This window comes from Nycticebus coucang, chromosome 21, assembly GCF_027406575.1.
Source record: "Nycticebus coucang isolate mNycCou1 chromosome 21, mNycCou1.pri, whole genome shotgun sequence".
In the NCBI taxonomy this organism is placed as follows: Eukaryota; Metazoa; Chordata; class Mammalia; order Primates; family Lorisidae; genus Nycticebus; species Nycticebus coucang.
This window is the reverse complement of record NC_069800.1, coordinates 16,341,670-16,354,075: the sequence shown is the minus strand read 5'-3', so window position 1 is coordinate 16,354,075 and position 12,406 is coordinate 16,341,670. Positions and strand designations below refer to the sequence as shown.

The following is a 12,406-nucleotide window of genomic DNA, read 5'->3' as shown; positions in this document are numbered from 1 at the left end:
TCCCTTTTTCTTCAGCCAGTACTCTTGGACAGCAGCAGCATTCTGGCTGACAGAATTTTGCTCATGGATACTTTCTTCCAAATTGTCATTTATCTTGGTGAGGTAAGATGATACTGATTTCTTCCTTTAGTATTTTTTGTTTGTTTGTTTTCTTCCTATTTATTGATTTAGGTTCTTGAAGACATTTGAAACAATTTATGCTTGGAAAACCACAGCTTATAATAAGTGCAGTAGTTTTTATTCTAGTAAATAAAATCATTTTTCAGGTCCTGGAAATACTTGTATATAAGTAATTTTAGTAACTTTCCTAGCCAAGTTCAGTGGTTCATTCCATAATCCAGCACTTAGGCAGATGGAGGTGGGAGGATCACTTTAGACCAGGAGTTCAAGACCACTCTGGGCAATATAGTGGACCCTGTCTCTAGAAAAAAATATAAAAAATTAGTGGGCGGCACCTTTGACTCAGTCGATAGGGCCCCAGCCCCATATACCAAGGGTGGCGGGTTCAAACCCAGCCTCAGTCAAACTGCAAAAAAAAAAAAGAAACCAATAGCCAGGCGTTGTGGCCAGTGCCTATAGTCCCAGCCACTCCGGAGGCTGAGGCAAGAAAATCGCCTAAACCCAGAAGTTGGAGGTTGCTGTGAGTTGTGTGATGCCATGGCACTCTACCAAGGGTGATAAAGTGAGACTCTGTCTCTATAAATAAATAAATAAATAATAAATAAAAAATTAGTTAAGTTTGGTGGTGCATACATACAGTGCTAGCTGCTTTGGAAGATGAGGTGGGAATGTGACTTGAACCTAGGAGTTTGAGGCTGCAGTGAACTATGATTGTACCATTGTACTTCATCCTGGATAACAGAGCGATAACATATCTTAAAAAAATAATAAATTTTTCAAATAATATTTACTGTAAGTAAATCTCAGGTGGTCTTTTTAAATCATTATAATTTATTACTTTCTAAGTTGTTAGGCAAGACTACTGTATTCTTCAGTAAACACTTAATATACACTACTGTGCAAGCTTATGCCTATAGCCCTAGCACTCTGGGAGACTGAGGCAGGAGAATCTTTTGAGCTCAGAAGTTTGAGACTAGCCTGAACAAGAGTGAGCCCCATGTCTACTAAAAATAGAAAAATTTAGCCGGGCGTTGAGGCAGGTGCCTGTGGTCCCAGCTACTTGGGAGGCTGAGGCAAGAGGATTGCTTAAACCCAAGAGTTTTAAGGTCGTCGTAGGCTAGGCTGATGCCATGACACTCTAGCCTTGGCAACAGAGTAAGACTGTGTCTCAAAAAACAAAAAAAGAAAGTACATACAACTGTCCTTTCAAAGTTGTGTTAGAGTTTGGGGCTGAAGTTTTTCTTTAATGAAATAATATGGCTTATGGGCATTTTCTACAAGCTACCATTCAGTCAAAGAATTCAGACCTGAGGACTTTAATCCTAGCACTTTAGCGGCCGCGCTAGGAGGATGGTCCAACGTTAGGATTTTAAGACCAGCATAGGCAACATAACAAGACCCCTTCTCTATAAAAAATAGAAATACTAACTAGGCATGGTGGCATGTGCTCCTAGTCCCAGCTTGTCAAGAGGCTGGGGCGGGAGGATCACTTGAGCCCAGGATTTTGAGGTTGTAATGAACTCTGATAACACCACTACACTCAGATTGGCGCTCAGTGGCTAGGGGGCCAGCCACATACACCATAGCTGGCAGGTTCAAATCCAGCCCAGGCCTGCCAAACAACAATGACAACTACAACCAAAAAATAGCCGGGCATTGTGGCTGGTGTCTGTAATCTCAGCTATTTGGGAGGCTAAGGCAAGAGAATCACTTAAGCTCAAGAGTTTGAGGTTGCCGTGAGCTGTGACGCTACGGCACTCTACCGAGGGTGACATAGTGAAACCCTGTCTCAAAAAAAAAAAAAAAAGTCTCGCTACCTGTGGCTCAAGCAGCTAAGGCGCCAGCCACGTACACCAGAGCTAGTAGGTTTGAATCCAGCCCAGGCCTGCCAAACAACAATGACAACTGCAACCAAAAAATAGCCGGGCATTGTGGTGGGTGCCTGTGGTCCCAGCTACTTGGGAGGCTGAGGCAAGAGAATCGCTTAAGGCCAAGAGTTTGAGGTTGCTATGAGCCGTGACACTACGGCACTCTACTGAGGGTGACATAGTGAAACTCTGTCTCAAAAAAAAAAAAAGGCTCGCCACCTGTGACTCAAGCAGCTAAGGCGCCAGCCACGTACACCAGAACTAGTGGGTTCGAATCCAACCTGGGCCTGCCAAACAACAATGACAAATGCAACCAAAAAAAAGCCAGGCATTGTGGTGGGTACCTATAGTCCTAGCTACTCGGGAGGCTGAGGCAAGGGAATCGCTTAAGCCCAGGAGTTGGAGGTTGCTGTGAGCTGTGATGCCATGACATTTTACCCAGGGCGACAGCTTGAGGCTCTGTCTCAAAAAAAAAAACAAAAAACCCACCACTACACTCTAGCCCCAGCATCAGAAAAAAAAAAAATTCAGACCTGGAAGTTTGCAAGAAGGGAGGAAAAGCCTGCAAAAGCTAGTTTCTAAAGAGAACCCTCTTGCAGGGGTCCTCAAACTTTTTAAACAGGGGGCCAGTTCACTGTCCCTCAGACCGTTGGAGGGCCGGACTATAGTTTAAAAAAAAACAAACCTGTAAACAAATTCCTATGCACACTGCACATATCTTATTTTGAAGTAAAAAAACGAAACGGGAACAAATACAATCACATAGCCTCATGTGGCCCGCGGGCCGCAGTTTGAGGACCCCGGCTTCATATTAGCAGCTCTGTTGGTAAGACTCGTCACACACTTGCTGTATCTTCTTACTCCATTTTCCCTCTTCGTTGCTTTCTTGTTTTCCTTAGTAACATGTGAAGGCACTGCAGTGTACACAGTCTTTTCTTAGGAGTGGAACAAAAAATGTTGAGCCTAGTCAGGGAGACAGATAGTCTTTGCTTTCCTCACTTTAGTATATTGAATCTCCTCATTGCCTAATTAACACTTACACTTTGATTTTTCAGCTTTTATCTCCCTGCCAAGAGTATCCCAGCTCAGGGCCCAGGGGAACACGGAGGGGGCTGGGTAGATTCCCCCAGGCTGTTGACTGTATGCAATGGAGGGAGGAGTGTAACACTTGTGCTATTAGGAAAAGAGAAGGGGGGATGGATTCTGTGAGGGCAGCCCACCAATCCCTTTCCCTCGGAACCTGTGGCCTCAAGGCCACATGCTACTCTCCAGATCCCCAGGTACAGCCCCTTGACCAAATCCAAACTTCATAAAACAAATCCCTTTTTTTTTTTTTTTTTTTGTTGGAGACAAAGCCTCAAGCTGTCACCCTGGGTAGAATGCTGTGGCATCACAGCTCACAGCAACCTCCAACTCCTGGGCTTAAGTGATTCTCTTGCCTCAGCCTCCCAAGCAGCTGGGGCCATAGGCGCACGCCGCACGCAACAACACCCGGCTATTTTTTTGGTTGCAGCCATCATTGTTGTTTTTCGGGCCTGGGCTGTATTCAAGCCCACCAGCTCAGGTGTATGTGGCTGATGCCTTAGCAGCTTGAGACACGGGCAGCGAGCCCAAATCCCTTTATTAAAAGGATTTGTTCTGTAAAATTTGAATTCTGTGAAAAGGCCATACTCAAGGATCTAGAAGGCCACAGGTTCCTCACTCTCAGAATGGAGGAATGCTGTGGCTGCTTGGGTTAACTAATCCTCGGGCTTTATTAACTAGTCCATATGTACAGTTAGGAAGGAGACAGGAGGCCTGACTGACATTCCTGGGAGAATTGAGCAGGTGGGGGTGTCCTGGATGTACCCTCTTTGCTTACTCCTATTTCTCTTTCTCCTAGCCACCTTGCTTTGCTCTGTCTCTGAAACATGTCATCTTTGACATAGACTTATTCACTGGAAACAGGTAGGGGTGGAATGTCACATCCCTACAGTCTGTCATTATAGTTTCCACAGTAGTTTTGCTTGTTTTTTTTCCCTAGACCATAGCCCAGTGGCGTAAAGCTGGGTACCAGGACATGCCTGAGTATGAAAACTTCAAGCATCTTCTACAGGCACCACTGGATGACGCTCAAGAAATTCTGCAGGCGCGCTTCCCAATGCCACGTTACATTAACACGGAGCATGGTGGCAGCCAGGTACAGGAGCTGAGTTCCAGCTGCAGTGTCCTTTTAGTTTTAGGATATATTTTATGACTGCTTTCAAACAGGGACATAAATTGACATAATAGGTAATCTTCCAAATGTGACTTCTTTTTAAATGAGTAGTCCAAATATGCTGATATAAAAGTAGGGGATTGCCAAAATAATATACCTAATTTATGTCTCAGGATTCTTAATAAATGGAGTGCCAGCAGGCTTAAGCTAAAGAAATAGGTTTCTACTAAGTAAAAAAATTTCTAATTTAACCTAAGAATTGTTATAAAAACTTCTCTTTTTGTTATTTTTCATTTTTAAACTTTTTTTGTCTTAAAGGCTCGATTCCTTTTGTCCAAAGTGAACCCGTCTCAGACACACAATAACCTGTATGCTTGGGGACAGGTAAGACGTTGTCAGGTATTTGGAAAAGCTGCCGGGCTACTTTTAAAATACTTGTTCTAAAATTCTACAAATTTGTTTTGGGTCTCTTTTGGCCCAGAGACAGAATTACTTGAGTATTTTTTTGAGGGGGGGCAACTTTGAATAACATAACTGGGCAGGGAATGGAATTGGGGGGATGGCCTCTGTGGATCCTTTTTCCCAACACAGATTCAGGCCAGGCACAGCCACTTGACTAATTTGACTGCACACACACAGCAACACAGCCCAAGTCCTCACTCCTAGGACCATGGGGACCTCCTGCTCACCTTTCTTCTCCCTCCTCTTCAGTTTCCAGGCCCCAATTCCTTCCTTTTTCTTTTTTTGTCCCCAATTACTTCTTTATCTAATTGTTCCAAAAGTTTGTGTCTCTCAGAGACACAGCCAGATTATTGCTATTGACATGGTCAAGGTAGACAACATTTTTACCACCACGAAAAGCTCAAGTTCCCCTTGTATAGTCATACCCACTTCCCTCCTGCCGCCAACCCCTTTCTAACAGCTGGAAACTGCTCTATTGTTTACCATTTATTTAATCATCAAGAATGTTACATATATAAAGTCACACTGTGTATAACCTGTTAGAGTTAGCTTTTTTCCATCTGCATAGTTATCTAGAGATCTATCCAGGTTATTGCATGTATCAATTTGTCCCTTTTTATTTGCTAAATATTATCCCACTGTGTAGGTTGTCCAGTTTGTGTGATCATTTACCCATAGAAGGAATCTGGGTTGTTCAGTTTCTGGCTATTAGGAGTATAGCTGCCTCTCACATTCATGTACAGATTTTTAAGTCTTTATTTCTTTGACATAAATGCCCAGGAGTACATTCGCTGGATTATATGGTTTACCTGCCTACCTTAGAATTCCTTTTTGATTTGTTTGTAGTGTTTTTGAGTGTTATCTCTTTGTATAGCCATATAGCTTTTTTTGTAGTGACTGCTCCTGTTACTCTCTTTTTATCAGTTCAAGTGAAGTATAGAGACCTACATCCCTTTTCTCTCCTCCATTTGTATCATAATTCTAGTAAATATTTCCTTTGCATATGTTTAGAATCACATCAGACAGTGTTTTGCAAAGACATTTTCCTCTGCTTTCACACCACAGCAATCAACACAGTTTCTATGACCAAATGTTTGGGGCTCCCCCACCCCAAACAAGCAGTGGACACCAGCTGGATATCCTCCAGTTCAGTTCTGACAACATCCACCTGGAGAGAGCATCAGGTCCAAGACTGCCCACTCCCCACCCCCTTCAGACACCAGTTGCAAGTCTGAGCCTCCTGGATTTCTGACCAACCAGCTTCACGAGGATTCCACGGCCCCCTTTTTTGTTTCAGTTAATTTGTTGGAGTGGCTCACAGAACTCCAGGAATCATTTACTGACCTTCACTGTTTTATGTAGGATATTTCAAAGGATACAGATGCAGAGATGAATGGAGCAAGGAATGGGGTATGGGCGCAGAGCTTCCATGCCCCTTCTGCGTGCACACCCCTCTGGGAGCCTCACCACGCTGTTCAGCTGTCTGGAAACTCTTAGGTTTTTTGGGAGGCTTCATTTCATAAACCACTGGACAGTAGTGATCAACTTCACCTTCACCAAGAGGGTGTGGAGGTGGTACTGAAAGTTCCAACTGTCTAGTCTTTTTTTTTTTTTTTTGAGACAGAGTCTCACTGTGTTGCCCTGGGTAGAGTGCGGTGGCGTCATAGCTCACAGCAACCTCCAACTCTTGGGCTTAAGCAATTCTCTTGCCTCAGCCTCCCAAGAAGCTGGGACTACACAGGCGCCCACCACAACACCCAGCTATTTTTTGTTGTTTTTGTTGTTTAGCAGGCCTGGGCTGGGTTCGAACCCACCAACCCCGGTGTACATGGCCGGCACCCTAACCACTAAGCTATGAGTGCCAAGCCCTAACTGTCTAGTCTTGACTTTGTCTTTCCAGTGACCGTCGGCCTCCTGAAGAGCAGTCCATATTAGCATAAAAAAGATAGCACTTTGGGGATCCCAGAGATTTTATGAGTTACTAGGGACAAAACCAAATATATGTTTTATGATATCACAGTGTTATGATTTTTGCTTTAGGCATTATACAGAATTTGTAAGTTTCAGGAGGAAAAGGAAACCTATTGTATTTATCCATATTGTTGCTTTTATTAAAAGCAAGATATATTTTTTTTTTTTAAAGTTTTTTTGGCTGGGGCTGAGTTTGAACCCGTCACGTCCGGCATATGGGTCCGGCGCCCTACTCCTTTGAGCCACAGGCGCTGCCCTTGAAAGCAAGACTTTTTTTTTTTTTTTTTTTTTTTTGCAGTTTTTGGCCGGGGCTGGGTTTGAACCCGCCACCTCCAGCATATGGGACCAACATCCTACCCCTTTGAGCTACAGGCGCCGCCCTGAAAGCAAGATTTTTAAACAAGAAACATCTTCCTTTAGCCATTCTTTTAGGGTAGGTCTGCTGGTGATAGATTCTCAGTTTTCCTTTATTTGAGAATATCTTGATTCCCTTTATCAAGTATCCTTTCCTATAGCAGCTGCAAAATATTATGCTGCTTCCTCTGGTTGTTTTCATGAGCAGTTGCCTGTCACTCTCATTGTTTCCCTCTGTAGATAAGGTATTGTTTTCCTCTCACTGCTTTCAATATTTTTTCTTTGTTGTTAGTTCTTTGTGTTAAACTTTGCAATTAAAAGTTAATTGCACTGTGTCTTGGCCTGGATTTCTGTGACTTCATCCCATTTTGGTTTGCTGAGCATCTTGATTCTGTTGGCCTACATCTCGCCAAAATTAGAAAGTTTCCAGCTTTATTTCTTTGAATACTTTTTTACCTGTTCCCTTTTTCCTTTCTTTCCTGACCCCCAGTGACACAAATTGTCACTAGTCTCTTGACACCCTCCAGCTGTCCAGTTGACCTGGTCAGGTCACTAAGCAGAACTAGCATGTTCAGTCGAATTAGAATGAAAGTAAGATAAAAGGGAATGGAAATAAAGCACCCGGGACGCCAGTACAGCAAAAAGAGCAGCACAGTTTATCGGAAATGAAGCATAGACCTTCCCAGAGAGATTGGGAAAGGGTCTCCCTCACGAGTGATAGGAGACCCCAACCCAAAGTCAGTACACCAGAATAAATATTTCATCCTGACTTTCCCTGTAATTATCTACAAAGATTTTCACTGGCTCCTCAAAACCTGTAAGTAATCTGATCTGCTTCTTAATGATCTCATGTTGCCGCAACGATCACAGGTGCCCCTTTTCCTTTCGGTCTCAAGAGTAATTGCTCCTGCTGGTGTCCAGGCACTGTGTGGTGGCACCTGGTCGTCTTGTTTGGGACCTTCTTGTGGGCACTGTTCTATAACCTGTGACCATCATTCCACCCTATTACCCTATTTTATAACCTTAAACTACATTTTATTTTAAAAAATGATAGTTAATCAACTGAGTCACACAGCTCCAAGGCCTTTTCTTTTAACTTCTTTGTTGGAAGGGTCAGAAAAAGCCACACTTTCCCCTACTTCCTGTAGCCCCCTTTTATCCCTGATAAAAACATTAGATCTTTTGCAGTGGCGGAGGTTCTTGAGGCCCCATTCATTGTTTTAGTGGGTGTTTCCTTTCCTTTGTTCTGTTTTCAGTAGTTATCTTCCTGTTTATTTGGTTTACTCATCTCTATTCCCTTTCTGCGCTGAACCTGTCTACTGAGCAAATAAATAAAAAATTTTTTTTTTTTTTTTTTTTTTTTTTGTAGAGACAGAGTCTCACTGTACCGCCCTCGGTAGAGTGCCGTGGCGTCACACGGCTCACAGCAACCTCTAACTCTTGGGCTTACGTGATTCTCTCGCCTCAGCCTCCCGAGTAGCTGGGACTACAGGCGAAAAATTTGTTACTGTATTTTTCAGCTCAAAAATTTCCATCTGGTTCTCCATGTTTTTGTATTTTTTTCCTGAGGCTTTCTCTGTTTCTTGTGTTTCAAACGTGTTCATAATTGCTCATTAAAGCATGTTGTCATGGCTGTTTTAAAATCTTTGTCAGGTAGGGCGGCGCCTGTGGCTCAGTGAGCAGGGCGCTGGCCCCATATACGGAGGGTGGCGGGTTCAAACCCAGCCCTGGCCAAACTGCAACAGAAAAATAGCTGGGCGTTGTGGTGAGCGCCTATAGTCCCAGCTACTCGGGAGGCTGAGGCAAGAGAATCGCCTAAGCCCAGGAGTTGGAGGTTGCTGTGAGCTGTGTGATGCCATGGCACTCTACCGAGGGCCATAAAGTGAGACTCTGTCTCTACAAAAAAAAAAAAAAAGAAAGAAAATCTTTGTCAGGTAATTGTCTGACATGTTGTCAACTCAATGTAAACACCTATTGATTGTCTTTTTTTAAATTCAGTTTGAAATCTTTATCTTGGTATGACAAGTGGTTTTTCATTGAAACCTAGAAATTTTAGTATTTGTATGAGACCCTGCGTTACACTACTCTGGGAAGAGTCTGTGCATTGATTCTTTTATAGCTGGGTGGAGATAATAGTCCAGATATTCTACTGGCCTCTGTTGACACATGAGTGCAGAGTAGTTCCCCAGGTGGCCTCCACTGGCTCTGTTGTGCAGAAGGCCTTGTTGCACTGGGGTGATGGTGTAGAGACCTTCTCTTTAAAAATAGAAAAAAGGGCTCGGTGCCTGTGGCTCAAGTGGCTAAGGCACCAGCCATATACACCTGAGCTGGCAGGTGCGAATCCAGCTAAGGCCCACCAAACAACAATGATGGCTACAATCAAAAAATAGCCGGGCATTGTGGCGGGCACCTGTAGTCCCAGCTACTTGGGAGGCGGAGGCAGGAAAATCGCTTGAGCCCAGGAGTTGGAGGTTGTGTGAGCTGTGATGCCACAGCACTCTACCCAGGCTGACAGCTTGAGGCTCCGTCTCAAAAATAAATAAATAAATAAATAAATAAATAAATAAATAAAAATAGGGTGGCGCCTGTGGCTCAAGGAGTAGGGCACCAGTCCCATATGCCGGAGGTGGCGGGTTCAAACCCAGCCCCGGCCAAAAACCACAAAATAAATAAAAATAAAAATAGAAAAAAGGGCTGCACCTGTGGCTCAGTGGGTAGGGCGCTGGCCCCATATACTCAGGGTGTCGGAGTCCAACCCAGCCCCGGCCAAAGCGCAACAAAATACAGCCAGGCATTGTGGCTGGCACCTGTAGTCCCAGCTATTCGGGAGGCTGAGGCAAAAGAATTGCCTAAGCCCAGGAGTTGGAGGTTGCTGTGAGCTGGGACGCCACGGTACTCTTCTGGGGGCAATAAAGTAAGACTCTGTCTCAAAAAAATATTTTTTTGAATATGTTTTAAAAAATTTACTCATAACTACTATTTAAATTACTGTAAATAACTACAGTAATTATTACAGAATTAACTAATTATTTCTGGCTTTTTTCTAGGTAATATAAAGTATATCACATATATATTTATTATCTTATTTCTTTACCAATTTGGGATCTTACTATAAACTGAGGTTTCTATTCACTTTTCACATATCATAAATCATAAATGTTTTCTTTTCTTTCTTTTTTTTTTTTAATGACAGAGTTTCACTTTGTCTCCCTGGATAAAGTGCTATGGCGTCAGAGCTCATAGCAACCTCAAGCTCCTGGACTTAAGCGATCTTCTTGCCTCACCCTCCCAAGTAGCTGGGACTACAGGCACTCTGTGTGATGATGCCAGGCTACCTTTTCTATTTTTAATAGAGATGGGGGTCTTGATCTTGCTCAGGCTGGTCTCAAACTCCTTAGCTAAAGCAGTCCACCCACCTCGGCCTCCCAGAATGCGGGGATTACAAATGTGAGCCACCATGCCTGGCTCAATTTTTCAGCTCTAAAATTACAGCCGTTTTCTGATATTACAAATACCTGTCTGTTAAGTGGAAATGTTCATTTACTTGTTTGTGAATACACCATTATTTAGTTTCTGTTGTAAGCAACTTAAAAGCAAGGGCTAGGTCAGCGATTTTTTTTGTTTGTTTGTTTGTTTTGTCAGAGTCTCATTATATCACCCTCAGTAGAATACTGTGGCATCATAGCTCACAGTAACCTCTAACTCTTGGGCTTAAGCAATTCTCTTGCCTTAGCCTCCCAAGGAGCTGGGACGCACCTGCCACAATGCCTGGCTATTTTTATGTTGCAGTTGTCGTTGTTTAGCAGGCCCAGGCTGAGGTCGAACCTGCCAGCTCTGGTGTATGTGGCTGATGCTCTAACTGCTGAGCTACGGTTGCTGAGCCAAGGTTAGCGATTTTCAACCAGTGTGCCATAGCACACCAGTGTGCCGTGAGAGGATCTTAGGTGTGCCACAAATATTTTTAAAGATCATTAATGAAGTATTTTTTGAAAGAAGTTCAAAGCATGTGGGTATATTCCTCTTTTTTTGATCAACATAATTTAAGTGTGTTGCAGATGTTTCAAGAGTCCCATGAGATAAAAATCCAGTGCCCGGGCTAGGTGCTGGCAGAGTGGTGAGGAAGGACAGAGTGTGCTGTCTTAGGGAGCCCCTGCTGAGCCATCAGAACAGTGCACACTGGTGAAATAGAAGAGCATATACTCAAAACTGGGTGTATGCCAGGCATCTCTGGAACAGGAAAGGTTTTGTGAGGAAATTAGGCTTCCATTTGAAAAAGGTGATTACCTAGGCAGAGGATGGGGTGATGGAAAATACCAGCAGAGAAGGCAACTCCTGTGAATGTTCTGAGGTGCAAGGTCTTTAACAGCTCACCAGCTCTAACCAGCTAACACGTAGCTCTCATTACATTTCAGGAGACTGGAGCACCCATCCTGACTGACGACGTTAGCCTGCAGGTGTTCATGGATCATTTGAAGAAGCTAGCTGTCTCCAGTGCGTCTTAACCTGAGCGTGTAACTAGGAGATTGAAGAGAACGCTGTGTTCACAATTGTTTATAAAGGCTTAGTAACATTCCTTTTACTTTTCTGGCAGATTTTAATAAATAATCAAAGGAAATTTTGTATGTAACTGTAGATTATAACTTATTTGTATTCCTTATCTGTGTCCTTTTTGTTGCACCATAGAATTGTAAGGTCATAAATGTTTTGGTACTTGTAGATGTTTATGTACTTTTTGTATCCTAATTTTTAGAGTCTAAATGAAATCAGAAGTAATGTATTTTGGTAGCTAGTTTAGGTGAACATAAAGGAAATAAACCTGAATGAGGAAAATACTGGCTAAAATGAGGCTAATACAAATTTCTCTGAATGTGTGTCTTTTAAGTGGCTCCCTCAAGACATATTTCCTGAACTTAACCCTTATGTATTAACTGTTAACTGGCCAACAAAAAGTATGAAAAGTATGAAACTTTATTGAGGCGAGCTGGTTCAGATGGGCACTGTCCCTAACCCACATGTACCATTCCACATAAGCAGTCGGCCCAGGTAGACATGAAGAGTGGCTGATGGGCAGAGGTAGCTCCTTCAGAGCAAGGACACCTTTATCTTGGGCATCAAGTAAAACTAATACATTTGCATAATCAAAACGAGCACCTTGGCCAGACTCAGTAGTGTAGCCCCAGCACTTTGGGAGGCCAACGCAGGAGTTTGAAATCAACCTGGACAATACAGTGAGACCCCCATCTCAAAAAAAAGTAATAATAACTGACCATGGTATGTAGCTGTAGTCCCAGCTACACTCAAGGCTGAGGCAGAAGGATCGCTTGACCCCACAAATTCAAGGCTGAAGTTAGCTATGATCATGCCATTGCATTCTGACAGAGCTAGACCCTATCTCCTAAATAAAAGTTAACTGTGGGGGTGGCACCTGTAGCTC

The 12,406-nt window shown here is 43.3% G+C and overlaps 1 protein-coding gene across 2 annotated transcripts in view; it reads left to right on the top strand.

Annotated features, from left to right (window-relative positions):
• SEC23B (SEC23 homolog B, COPII coat complex component) overlaps positions 1 to 11,749 on the top strand; it is a 59,272-nt gene extending 47,523 nt beyond the window's left edge. For both annotated transcript variants that reach the window (XM_053574521.1, XM_053574520.1), the window contains exons 17-20: positions 16 to 102; positions 4,012 to 4,167; positions 4,504 to 4,569; positions 11,385 to 11,749. In XM_053574521.1, coding sequence (XP_053430496.1) covers positions 16 to 102; positions 4,012 to 4,167; positions 4,504 to 4,569; positions 11,385 to 11,474 — 399 coding nt within the window. In that variant the 3' untranslated portion in view covers positions 11,475 to 11,749. The remainder of the gene's footprint in view (positions 1 to 15; positions 103 to 4,011; positions 4,168 to 4,503; positions 4,570 to 11,384) is intronic.
• The last annotated feature ends 657 nt before the right edge of the window (positions 11,750 to 12,406 follow it).